This window comes from Pteropus alecto, unplaced genomic scaffold (assembly GCF_000325575.1).
Source record: "Pteropus alecto unplaced genomic scaffold, ASM32557v1 scaffold45, whole genome shotgun sequence".
In the NCBI taxonomy this organism is placed as follows: Eukaryota; Metazoa; Chordata; class Mammalia; order Chiroptera; family Pteropodidae; genus Pteropus; species Pteropus alecto.
The window spans coordinates 6,029,967-6,043,735 of record NW_006442491.1 but is presented as its reverse complement, the minus strand read 5'-3'; the positions used below and the strand labels follow the sequence as shown (position 1 = coordinate 6,043,735).

The following is a 13,769-nucleotide window of genomic DNA, read 5'->3' as shown; positions in this document are numbered from 1 at the left end:
GTATACCCAAGGGATGGGTAATAAATTGTGTTTAATCTAAAAAACATCTTTCCTTTTATGAAGGAGGCTGGAATGATTATGTTTAGGCCCAGAAAGTAGAGAGAGAGATGACTCAATGTTTGGGTGAGGCTGCAGGTCCCAGCATCACCAGGCTCACGGAGGACACTTCCCCTGTGCAACTGCAGGTCTAAATCATAAACCGAGCCCAACTAGCGTGCAGCTTAAGGACAGCTCGGCCTGCATGGGGGCTCCTTGCCTCTGTTTCCAAAGCAAGGACTAGGTAGGAGCTCAAAGAGTACGTGAGCTTTAGGGCTTCTGGCTACTGCATTACAGGAGTTTGACCACACCCCGGCTGGACATCTGAGGGTCTGGGTAGACCATGCTTCTCAATGGCAAGAGCCTCTGAAATCTTAGAACCCCAAACATAGCAAAGGTCAAAGTTAGAAGAGCAGAACAGCCAGCCTCTAGATGGCACAGGACAGTACTCTCGGCTCTCAACTCGTCCCTTGGTTAATATTTAATCAGGAAGTTCAATTATCCATATTCCGTGAGATTTTAAAGGATGAACCCTCATTGCCATTCTTATCTTCCTCCCCCAGGAATTTCCTTCTGGAACAGTGGTAGTTGATGGGAAACATGACCCCATTTACAAAACTCTGGCCAGCAACATATCAGGGACCCTTTCATCTGCCTCTGTCTCCCTCTCCAACACATCAGTCTCCCCGATGTTCTCATGTCATAGCTGCGATGGGCGTTTTCCCTCCTGTGTGCTCTTTCCTCGATTTGGGGCAATCTCTCTGCCACCTCGGCACTCACTTCTCACGGCTCAGGTCTCAGCTCAAATATCACTTGCTCTGGGAAACCGTGGAGCCTACCAGATTAGATCATTCCTCTAGCGTGTGCTCTGCCAGCACCCTCTACTCTTCCTTCAAAACATTTATCACATTTGCAGTCGCATAATCGTGCAATTATTGGTGTCTCTGAGTGGAATGAGAGCTCCCTGAGGGCAGGCCCTTGGCCATGCTGCTCACCTGTGCGGGACCCTGTCCTGTGTGGGACATAGAAGTTGCTCATGAGGATGTGCTGAAACTCTGAACGGTAAAGTGTGGGGTATCGTAGAGCAGGCCGGTTCTCTACCAACCAAGAATCAAGAGAACACAACCAGTCTGCTCTCCATTCTCTGCCATGTTTCTCTCAGCTAGGACCTTCATACTTAGCATGTCACCAGAGAAGTCACAAGAATGGCCAGAATTTGGTTGGATCCTCCCTTCACCATCTCCACTGCAGGTCACGGCTGGAGCGATGGCAGTGACATAACAGCAAGTGTCATTCACACTTATGCACTTTTTGAGGCTTACCTCACTATGCTTGACCCTCCCTCAGCCCAGTCCCCGAGGGGTAATGAGCAATAGAAGGGCCAGTGGGGTGTGAAAGGCAGGGAGAATGGCTCATCCTGGGTGCTAATGAGGTGGGGAGGCCCTGTGTTGGGAGTGTGTACAGTGGGGGCTAAGTTTCTGATCAGATTCGCTGACATGGGCAACATGTCCAATGGATAGTGAGCCCCGAGGACTTCAAGCTCTTCAGAATACGGTGCTCTAGACCCTGAGGGGAGCACTTTGCTCTGTGCCATGAGTTCTTTACTAAAAATAAATCTACACATGTGTGCTCTGAGGATGCTGCCCTTGTATTAGAAGGCATGGAAAATCCTTTATAAATGTAAACGTGACCTTCCTTATCTGCTTATAAAGAATAGTCAGTATTTTAATCTTACTTTGTAACCAAAGGCTTGCTCCCTCTGTGAATCTTTTCGCATTACATTCATTGAAATTAGGACTTAAAACACTATACAAAAAACATCATATTAGACGGCAAGAAAGCCCCTTCCTTTTCTATGGCTTGTAGCTTGTTTTCAGGAGAAAAGTTAACAGTTTAGAATCAATCAAAGTGCAAATATTCAAAAAGCTGTTAATCATCACAAACTGGTATAGCTGTTCACTGATTTTTTCTCTGAAGATTATTTCCCAGCAGCTTTAAAAATGCAGCTACAGTTTCCTTCCCTCCCTCCCTCCCTCCCTCCCTCCTTCCTTCCTTCCTTCTTTCCCTCTTTCCTTCCTTCCTTCCTTCCTTCCTTCCTTCCTTCCTTGTTGAGAAGGAAGCAGAAGCCTCAGGAAGAGGAGACTGTTCTTTTCTGAGAAGCTCTCAGGCACAACTTTAAGTGCTATTGAAAAGACACAAACACTTCTGCAAATATTAACTGTGCATAAGAATTCATGACACTTTGAGGGAAATAACTCTGCTCTCAGCAATGAAGATGTTTAATTATATTTCGACTTTTTATTTTCCCCTCCAGATTTAAATTCTAGAGAAAGGTTTCTCTCTTTCTGGTAACCTGCCTTAATGGGACCAAACGGCTTTGTGATGCTAACCTTTGGGGCTTTGTGCATTCTGCTGATGCATTTTCCTCTACGTGTTTCCAATTTTGTACCTAGAGCACTTCCCCATCTTCAAATTTTAAAGAGAGATGGCTTGTGCATCTTTGCCAGCACATCTACTTGTCTCTCTTTAAACAGGTAAGATTCTGCCTTCTGAATGGAGAATCAGCAAAACAAAATTGATGAATCTCAAATTAACCACACAAGAGTAAGTTCTTGGAAAGGTAATTCTTAAGAGGAAAAAAAAAAAAAAGCCTCATTGTTACATTTTCAAATAAAAGGGTGCCAAATGAGTATAGTTAAAGAAAAGACATTTTGTATTCAGTCATTTTGCAAGAGATTTACAGAAGGGAGAACTTTCTAGAAAGGTATGAGTAAACCTTAGGAGACATGCCAGAGCTTAGTGTCTGTAATTCCACAGTGAGAAGGGCATGTAAATGCTATTTGCAGAGAACAAGGATGTACTCATTCCCCTTGAACTCCTTCGGTTCAGTCAACTGTATTTCTGTCTTGTCCCCCCCATCATATTAAAATATAACAGGGTTCTACTAGATTCCCAAATAAAAAAGACTTCCGAAGGTAAGAGCCTGGCCAACACCAACATCATCCCACTAGGTCCCAGGTAGCATTGATTAATTTGAAATATGGTGCTTCAGAAACTATAACAAGCAATGTGTGGATTGGTTTTAACTTGGAAATAATTCCTTATGTACAAAATTCAAAATCTGGGCATCACAGAATCATTTTTCATCTAATGTATTATCATCAGAAAAAGCACTATAAACAGAAGAACAGAAAGTCAAATCCGGGTCCTCTTGTTGCGTGTGGAAAGAGCCTTGTTGTTAAGAGAAGGGATACACAAGCTCAGCTGGTCAAGAATGAGTCTCCTTAGGTGAATGGTCTTTAACTAGTTTTCCAAAAACATAACTCACCTGTCATGATAATTTATGTAAAACCAAAGCAGTTGCCTTTGCCATGAAGTTATTTTACCTAAATTTTCTTACTACTCTTAGTTTAAAAAAAGACAGACAACAAAAACCAACCTCCCCAGTAACAGGTCCACTCAGAACCACTCCTGCAGGTGTGTACAGGAATATGGGAGAACAAGGGTCTCATGTGACAGAAATGTTCGACTCTGGACTCAGAACACCTCAAGGCATCATTTTAAGCATTTGTAAAAGACGGGGTATTTTAAAACCTCTTGCCAACATGACTATTTAGAAAGCTGGATGTCACTGAATATTCTGTCACATCAGGCAGAAATTATTTCCTGGGTTCTGAGGGATGAGGCTTGCCTTGTGGTAGGTTCAGAATAAGTAATAAAGAGCCACGCCTTAATACAAGACTGCTCTCATCGCCAAGAGCACCTCTGAGGAAACGGTGGGGCATTCGTGGGATTGTGTGCCAAGGGAGATGTGTCCAGGGGGAAAAAAATTTGTCCTTAATAGTTGAACCCTTCACAGCAGCCCCACTTCTGAGTTCACTGATGCTCAAGGTTAAGAAAGCTTCCAGTTCTTTCTGCCCAGACTCTAAAGCATATGCTGTCTAGAGTTCTGAGTAGGTAGACTGGGGCCAACTTGAGCAGAACTAACTCTTTCTTCATACAAATATAAATAGAAGTGGCCACGGGGCCTGGGTACCCTGTTCATGAATCTTTAAAACATCTCCACATTATGAGACAGAGAATCTTCTAGATGTCCATTGTTAGGGAGCCAGCATGACTTCATTACTCCCTATTCACATGCCCAAAGTAATCACAGTGTTGAATCTGAAGGCTTCTAATTCAGAACCAGCGAGTCTAGGTGAGAGCCAGGCTGAAGGTTACTGTGCTACTTGTGATTATAAACAAGTTTGGTGCACATAGTTTATTGTGTAAGCAAGACCTTGGGGGGACATGCTAAAACTACTCAAATGAAAAACTCTGTTTAAGTTCCTCAGAATTGTCCAACTGACTACAAAAATATAAGTTGCTGGCACCTCAATCTGAATTGCCTAAAGTGGTCAGCTTAGCTTTACTTTCTAATTTGATACACTTGAAAGTAATAAAATATACATTTACTATTTTTCTTGTACTCCTTTGAATTAGTCCAGATTAACAAAGCTTAATTTTGGCATCCTAACTCTGTCATCTGTCTTATCTGCATTCCAGGGAGAGATTCCATTATTTGTTTAGATGAGACTTTTCATTGGCTTTTTGACATTCCCTCATGTTTTATTCAGATTAAGCTGCCTTTCAATCCATTAGGAGCCTGTATTTCATATCCACACACCAGTTACAGTCTCTGTAATTGAGGTACAGTCCAAACTGAAGTAGTTACTTCCACTGCTTGTAACCATGGGCTAGAAATGGAACCTAAATTTCATCCTGTGCAAAAGCTTCATTTCCATATAAGGAGACTGAGGCTGAGAAAAGAGAAATGACTCGCTTATGTTGTAACTGGCTCTACTCAGAGCCAGTTAGTTCTTGAACTCTAAACTCAATGCTAATAACTTAAAATGAGGATTGGAATCAAAGGACTTTCTAGTTTCTGTACTTTTCACAAACACACATCTATTTTTTCTTGCCAAGTTATTATTGTACCCTGTGTAATTTTAATAAAATGGTTGCCATAAGCCTGGCCTTGGATATAGGTCCAAAGGGGCAGGAGATAGATTATCTGGTCAGTGGAAAAAACCATTTAGTTTACTCAGCAGATGAGGAAAAATCTTTAGCGCTTTGACTTCTTTTAAATACATGACCTATGGTTAATTATTATCTCCCAGCTTTTATCCTTTAATCTCTAGGTTTAAATTCTCCGGTAGTAATTGCCCCTAAACCTATGCCAGTAATCACAACTGCAGACAAAAGCTAGTATTTCTGTAGCAATTAAAAAAAAAAGTCCTCAATTTTTTTTTTAAGGCTAAACTATGATTTCTAATTAGTGCAATGATAGTTTTCCCTCTTATCGAAATAATTGCATCTTTAAATATATTTTTCAGGTTGGAGAACTCTGCTGCACAGGTATATTCTAGAAGACTGAATGCAAACTTGTTTTGTTATCCATTCATTTGTGACTTCAATCTTCACTATAACTGTATCTTCTGTAATGCAAATGCTAAAGTATACATTATGTATTTTTCCAAGCACATTAGATAATTTTTTAAACAGATCTGTAGAAATGATCATGTAGCAAACTTAAAATAAAATGAGCTAAAGGGCAGACTCCATAATTTCATTTAATATTGATAGCAGCTCAATTTAAATTTTAAAAAGCAAATACCTTTAATAAATTTGGTATGAATGATTATATATTTTGATAAAACTGTTGTACAGGAGTGAATACATATATAAATCTATAGGTAGAATTATATACATTTCAATATATACCATATATATGTATTTTCTACTCACATTTTTCTCTTTAGTAAAACAAAAGTTTTACTGTACATAGCTGTGCAATGCTACATTAAGTCCTGAGTAATTTAAGGGATCATTAATAAACCACTATAAATTCTAGTCTTTCAGCTAAAGATCCAGTAGATTATATAACAAAAATGTGAACAAAATTATGTTTAAAAATATGTATTCAGCTGTGTGCTCATTTTGTGCTTGGTGGAGAAAGCTTGAGAATGCACAGTAGCTATTTACATTTGGGAAAATTTTCTTGAATATTCAAGATTAAACAAATATCCTATTTGTGTATATTTAGTATGGATTTGTCGAAGTTTTAAGTGATCTCACCTACATCCAATTTGTCAAGCAGGGAAGACTCTACTCATGATTGGACCGAAAATCCTTTTTGTGGAATATGAAATTCTGTGTAAACATCAGTGTTTAATAGGTATTATACAAAAATTCTGACTCAAATAAGAGGAAAAAGAAAAAATACAACGAAATAATTTAAAATGCTTTTCTTGGGATATGGGCAGCCACATGGAAGGAATATAAAAAATAAGAATATATTTTGGTGAAAGAAGAAACCAGATGAAAGTCATTTAAGGGAGGTCTGGTGAGCCACCCACAGTCCCATGTCGGCTTGGCTCAGAACACCCAATAGTCAAGCCACATCCATCTTGCCACAGGGGATAGATTCTGATGCGCAATGAGAAGGAAGCACTGTGGGGGAAAGGCCACATTCAATCACAATGGGACAGTAAAATGTGTCCGTCAGGGTCACCATCAGCAAGCAAAGCATCCCAACCCCAAACTCAGGCACTAGGTATGAACTGGTGAGGCGTTGGGCAGGGTCCTGAGTGTCTGCCTGCAGCAGCAGGAGGCAGGCCCAGACCTTGCCTGGGAGCTGCCCTGAACTGGGAGGCTCGCTGTGATGAGAAGGCACTGCACTGGTGGTTCCTCCATCAGCCCCAGCTCAACCCGTCCCGTGGCTGCTGTAGTCAAAGACTCCTTTCTTGAAGAACGGCGAGAACTCACAGATGGTGTGTTTCGAAAGAGTCAGCCCCACTTTGTTGATGTGTAGGGGAGACGTCGCAGATTGGAGCATCACGCTGAAAAAGTCCCTGAGGTATTTCTGAGGAAGAGACCAAAGTTAAAAACATGGTCAAGACATTGTTGGGTGGAGTCGAAGAGAAGAGAGGAGAAAAGAATCTCCAGAAACAACTTCCCATCAAGCGTGAGAGAAACGGGACTCAGGAAATCTCTTGGACTGTCTTCTCTATCATCAGACCAACCAAGGACACATAGCCATGATATCCGTTATGCAGGTGACTTGTCTTTGGCCAGAGATGCCCGGCACAGGGGTCTGCTTTTTAGAAACAGTGTCACTCATTAATATCCTATTTTTTAAAACAGTGTCACTCATTAATATCCTATTTTCCTCCAACTTACTCATTAAATAGAAAGATGATTGGGTGGGGGGTGGGGGGGGGAAGGCTAGCCATCTGTACAATGCTAAACATGCTGCTGATTATTTTTAAATGAGACACTTACTATCTGCTTTGGATCCTTCTTATAAAAGAAAAGAAATACCGGGGACAAGAGTTTCAGTTCCAAGTACTAATATTTACAGATTGTTTTGCAAATCCTATAATCATCAATGAAAAGAAATTCTGACTAAGATTAATTGCTCTGAACACTGGCTCTCCACCCCGCTTCCCCTGCTGCACGTGTTTGTCACAGCATCATCCGCCTTTTCTGGAACTGAACAGCAAAGCATGTCTGAGATTAGGATCCGAGATGCTGGGATGAAGTTAGATGCGGGTGCTGGCAGGATGTATTAAAGGAAAAGAGGACACACAAAAACAGTTAATATACTTCAGGTCATGCAAATCTCATCCATAACAGAAAACAGGACGAATGGTGAAAGGAGAGGAGGAGGGGGTGGTTAGGACAAAACCTTTATTACTGCCTCAGCTTGTTTAAAAATACAATCAGTCCTGTCACAAACTTAGAAATTAAACATAATAACTACAGACCCTGAGTAACAAAAAGAATTTGTCTAAGAAACATGGCCATGGCGTAGAGCAGTGGTTTCCAGCCAGGGGTGATTTGCCCCATAGGAGACATGCAGCAGTGGCTGGAGACATTTTTGATTGCTGCTCTCGGTGGGGGGAGGGTGCATCCAGTCGGTGGAGGCCAGGGCTGTGGCTAACATCCTACAATGCGCAGGACAGTCCCTCTGCAAAGAATCATTTGGTTCCAAATATCGATACTGCGTCGGTTGAGAAACCTTGGCCAGTGGAAGTAGAATTCAGCTACCTCTATGCCACCTGAAATTTACTTCTGAAAGAAGATCCTTTTCTCAAGGAAAATTTGTTAGCTACTTTCTTAAAAATAATAACAAGGATTACTAATAATTAACATCTGTATAATAATTTACAGTTTTTAAAAATCTTCTAACATCTTATTTTTTATGCTTTATGGAAGTGTTGTAACTGGTGCACAAGAACTGCACATTCTTCAAATGTACAATTTGATGAGTCTTGACACATGTACACTGGTGAAACCATCACCAACGCGAGATAACAAACATTTGCATCAATCCCAAAAGTTTCCTAAGTCACCTGTTTTGTTATCATCATGCTCTACCTAGAATTACCTCTTTTTATTCCTGTAACACCCATTTTAGGGTGAGAAATCTGATGTGAGAGAGGTGAGCGAGGCTAGTAATCAACAACAGTTTTCAACTCAGACTCTGTTTTCCTTGTTCAATACTCTGAACTTATTGGTCTCATGGTAACCTCTCCTGAAAGGTTTTTGAAATAAATAGCAATCAAGTTAAAGTAAGGTGTCAAAACCAATTGCTAAAAAATTAAGATCTTACTCCAGTACTTACTGTGTCAGAGAGGCAAAAGGCAACCAGACTTCAGTTTTTCTAGGGGAAGGGAAGTTGAGAATATCAACTTCAGAGGGACCTGGGTTCCACCAAACATGTTTACTAGTAAATATCGTAGATCTCACCTGACCAGACAATGCTTGAAATGAAATGCATGTGTGCAACTGACTGTTTTTGAAAGGCTAAGAGTGAATGATTTAGAATGAGGAAGATGAGAAGTTTGGACACTGGTGCATGGAGCTGCAATGCAATTCCTTCACAGTTTCAAGCGTGAGCAGAACTGGATTGTGACACAGGCGTCATCTCAGTAGCTCCTATGCAACTTCTGCTCCAGGTCTCCTGCAGGCTGCATTAATGTGCAGACTAATGTTCATGGCAAACTTGCCTTAAAGATGAATTCTGACTTAAGGGAAGGTATTTAAATCTGGGAACAGACATATCAACATTTGTCATATGATTTCAGAAGGCAGAGACTCTTAAAGGGCCAATAAAACCTGAAGGGTAAAATGAAGAGAGAAGTGCACATTAAGAATATGAAAAAAAGTATTGGAGACACCATCTCTGCTAGGGCACGAGCATAAAAAGAACAACAGTAAACTAGGGGCAGGTAATGCCTTTTTCTTTAAATGAACTCATTTGCATGCATGGATGAAAACCTGAGATAGAAGGATCTGATTCAACTAATTCTAAACATTACAGAAGAGATTTTTCTTTGGAAAACAAAAAAAAACAAAAAAACACCGCTTTACAGAATTGGGCAGCCCTGGCTCTATTTATTACATAGACGGCTTCCTTGCTCAAAGAAATGCTCTGATTAGGAAGTGTAGTTTGTCATGACCCCAATGTGCTCTAAAGTATATGAGGTGAGGCGTGACCTTGGTTGCCTGTGTCCAGAGCCACATGCTTGAGATGGGCAGGGCAAAGTCTTTCCGGTGAATGACAAAAGCAAAGGACTAGGTCTAGGGCTGGGGACAGAAGACAGAACTAAAATTCCAGGTTTCTCAAAGTCACAGACAGAATCTCATTTTTCTTTGTAATCCCCAATCATGCCTGGCATGCTGCCCAGCTTGGGGAAAAGTGCTTAGAAGAAACTTGGATGACTGATTTTAACGAGTTGATTTTTTGCAAATAGGAAGTATATACAGAGAAAACAGTACATGTCGAAAGTGTATAGCTTAATGAATTTGCAAAAAAAAAATGAACATACCTGTGTGATCAGCAACATTTACAACATTTCTAACACATTTCTAGCACCCAGCAGCCCTCCTCATACTCTTTCACAATTCCTTCCTTAAGCTTAACTGCTATCTTGACTTTCTGCACCACTCATTAGTTTTAGTTTTGCCAGTTTTTGAACTTCATATTAATGAAATCACACAGAATACATTCTTCTGTGTCTGGCTTCCGCTGCTTACCACGATGTGAGCTTCATGCACACTGTTGGGTGTAGCTGCAGTTTGTTCATTATCACTGCTGTATAACCCTGATTGACTTTAGCGGTGAGCCATGCAACCATGACTGATTTGGGTCTTTTGTTTGAGTTCTTTTTCAATAACGAAATCTACTTTTATATAATGGTGTTCGGTGAGTCAAGTTTATCACTATTCTTCCAATAAAGAAAACCCTTAGGGTTTCAGGCTCAATCCAAGGTCAGCTAATGTACTAGAATTCTATTATATGTATGTATGTATATATGTATGTACGTACGTACATGTATATGAATATGTATATGTGTATATATATAATATACGTTACAATTACATATAAAATACAAACTTAAATATACACATATTTACATTAGTAATTTTTGTTGCCTGAACTCACAATGTTTTCCATAGTATCTACAGCTGAAGGGAGAAAATTAAAGTCCTTCCTGTCAAAGGCCTCCCTTTATTGTTGAACTAAAGACATTCTAGCCTTTCTGGTATATGAAAAATAAATTCAGGTATCGTGCTGCATCCCCAAAGCAGTACACTTTATAAAAGAGTATTATAAAAACTGAAGGATATTAGTAGGAGTTTAAGTGACTAATCAAGGTTATAAGGGCAAAGCGGGAAAAAAAATCTGTGAAAGCCAATATTCAATTTCTATTTCTTTCACATGGCATAATCTTCATTAAAAACAATAATAAATAACAGCAAGCAAATATAAATCTCTGCAGCCATTAGGGACCACAGAAAGCCTGCAACCCTTACCTACCCTGGTGGTGGATGTCCCACCTGAGTCTTTGCTTTGTCAAACACCCTGAATCTGGGCCACCGAGAAAAGCGGTCACAATTCCTGGTGCAATGTTTCAGCCCTGCCTTGAATACTGGGAGGATGAAAGTCAGATTAAGACAAATCCTCTTTAAAATAAGATTGCAAACCAGAAAATGGAGGGGTAGAGCAAGAAAGGGTCTGGGGGAGGGTTTGTCTGAGTGTGAGCGATGGAGGAAAGGAGGGGGCCAAGAGGAGAAGGGGCCACAGAGAGATGGGGGTGGTGAGGGTTGCCTGGGAAAGGGTAAGAGAGGAAGGGCTGAGATAGAGGAGAAAACAGAAGACATAGGGGAGAAAAGAAAGTGGCAATGACAATGTGGGAGATGAATATCCAGGAGTTATTTGTTTATCGAGTTGGCAAAAAATACTTAAGAATAACAAGAACTATATTAGGTATTTATCTTGGTTATTAATTTTTGCTTCTTGGACCAACACTGAAGAATAAGGTATTTTCTTATCAGTGCTTTCAGAAAATCAAATTTAGATGGCTAATCTTTAAGGCATATTTCAATACTGATACTATATACTTGGATGTCATAAAACCTTTTTTCTACAGGCTGCAGGCATATTTTATTGTTTTTTAAAATTCAATCTATGCAGGTGCAGTGAGCAGGGTGTAGGAGTAACTGAGAGAGATGAGTCCAATGGGGTCTGTTTCAAAGTGTTAAACTAGCATATGCCTTTAAAAATACTCTCAAACAAAGACAAAATCCTGTAGGGACCACAAGTTTTTAAAGGGGAGGCCAAGAGAGACCAACAGGATGAGGGACACACAGATGGTCAGAGATACCCCATAGCAAGCTCCTGATCCTTTCTTTCCAAAGTAGCCCTTTTTTTTTTTCTTTAAGTTTTACCTGCCAAGACCCACTGTGAGTATTTCCTTAGGACTTTGGTCCAGGTACATATACCAGGCTGAACAGCTACAATCTCACTACTCTTATGGAAAGGCCATTTATCAAGGGCTTGCACAGTGAGAACTTTCAATGGTGCATCTCGTTTAATTACCACAATGACTTTGTGAGGTGGGAACTATGATTATCTCCATCTTCTAGATGAAGAAACTGAGGTCCAGGAGGCTTAAGTAATGTCCCAAACGTCACAGAGTATACAAGAAGGAGTTCTAGGACTGGCATCCATATCTTCCAACTCCAGAGGCCACGTCTCAATCACTAGGCTGCCAGGGCATCCGCCATCCCCTCTTCTTCCATTGGGGCCCCCTCTCCTGGGCACTGTTGTGTCTCATGGGGCAAGGCCATCTACACTGGGCATCTTGGCTGCTTGGGCAGATATACTATCTTTCCCGGGCCTGATGGCTCTCATGGAGAGGAGAGCAGGGGCACTGGGTTCTCTACAGTTAATGTCCATACAAACATAGAGAAAAGAACTCTTTGTTGAGAGGTTATACTCTTCTACATGGAGTCCTAAGCAGCTCTGCACATGCTCTGACATCTTACTCACAGTGCCTTGGTGAGCATTGGCCATTTTTTGACTGACCTGCCTGTTTCCCTTACCAAATAACACTGAAAAGATGCTTTTCTCTTCTTTGGAGATTTGACTGACCTGCCTGTTTCCCTTACCAAATAACACTTAGATTCCCTTCTGAAAAGATGCTTTTCTCTTCTTTGGAGATCGGTTATCTGGCTAACTTAGGACAGAGGGCTGGTGAATTTTTCCCAAACATATTCTGGAATGGGCACCTCATAGCCAAAGACCTACTCGAGGTACTGTTTGGAGTCCATTGGAACCAAAGGTGCCTTAGGGCGAGCCTCTTCCAGATTGTGTGACTGCTGCCATAGAGCATTTTCAAAAGTGTAAGAAATTCAGCGACTTCCCACGGAGGGCAGCTCCAGAAGAGCCTTTGATCTGCCCATTCCCAAGATTGGGAGTTGATAAACCCATGTGCTTACAACGGCCACAGCCATTTTCTACTGTTAGCCATCAAGTGAACTGACAATAACGCATGGGGCACTGGCAAGTGGCAAATACCAGCCATGAATCTTAAGAAACCTTCCGTGTGTACCACACCCAAGCACTTGGAGATCAGAACAAGGCATCTGCCCGGACACTCTTCCCTTAGAAAGAGGTCAATCCCAGGAGTTTCACGAATAATGTTTCCACTGATCAGCTCATCCTAGTGCTATATCCCTTGCCGACGTTAAGCTCGAAGGCTCTTGCACCTATCCATGATATGTACACAGGCCAATCTTTAACATTCCAGCACCATTTCAAAACACAACTACACATTATTGATCTTTTGAACCCAAACATAGGCAAATATGGTCTATTGGCTGTGTTAATGAGTTCTGAAAGGCAAAACACACTCCCTACAGCAATACAGGGTAATTCAGCCATAATTCAGTTAATTATTTTAGAGCTTTAGACTGGTTCCTCAATCAATACACTACATTAGGAAAAAATGTAATGTGTGCTATTTAACTTTAGACATTCTTGATGAAGGTCATTACGTTAACATGATTCATGTGTGACCTCTAATACAATTTTAGTCTCAGCTCTGGCTGAAAGAAAAAGTATGTAAGTTACTGGAACAACCTGGCTAAAAACTGGCCTTTAGATATCCTCTGCTGGGTTGTTCTTTACATCTCTTGAGTTTCTGAACAAAATACTAGTCTGGCCATATGGACTGATCGCGTGTTCTATAGTCCATCCAGGCAAAACTCGGTGAGATTAGCAGGGTGTCAAATGTTGGGCCTTCCCATCCTGCAGTCATTTCCTTTCAGTTCTGGGATCTGGAAAGGAAACAATGCGAACAAAGGAGCAAGGCCAGCTGTGCAGAGCTCTGCATGGGCAA

General features: G+C 40.9%; 1 protein-coding gene across 2 annotated transcripts in view; it reads right to left on the bottom strand.

Annotated features, from left to right (window-relative positions):
• Positions 1–5,631: 5,631 nt before the first annotated feature.
• Positions 5,632–13,769, bottom strand: part of KIF16B (kinesin family member 16B) — a 278,826-nt gene continuing 270,688 nt past the window's right edge. Inside the window, exon 26 of one of the 2 annotated variants that reach the window (XM_015597174.1) lies at positions 5,632–6,940. In XM_015597174.1, the coding sequence (XP_015452660.1) occupies positions 6,782–6,940 (159 nt within the window). In that variant the 3' untranslated portion in view covers positions 5,632–6,781. The remainder of the gene's footprint in view (positions 6,941–13,769) is intronic. The other variant, XM_025039944.1, reaches the window with a different exon arrangement.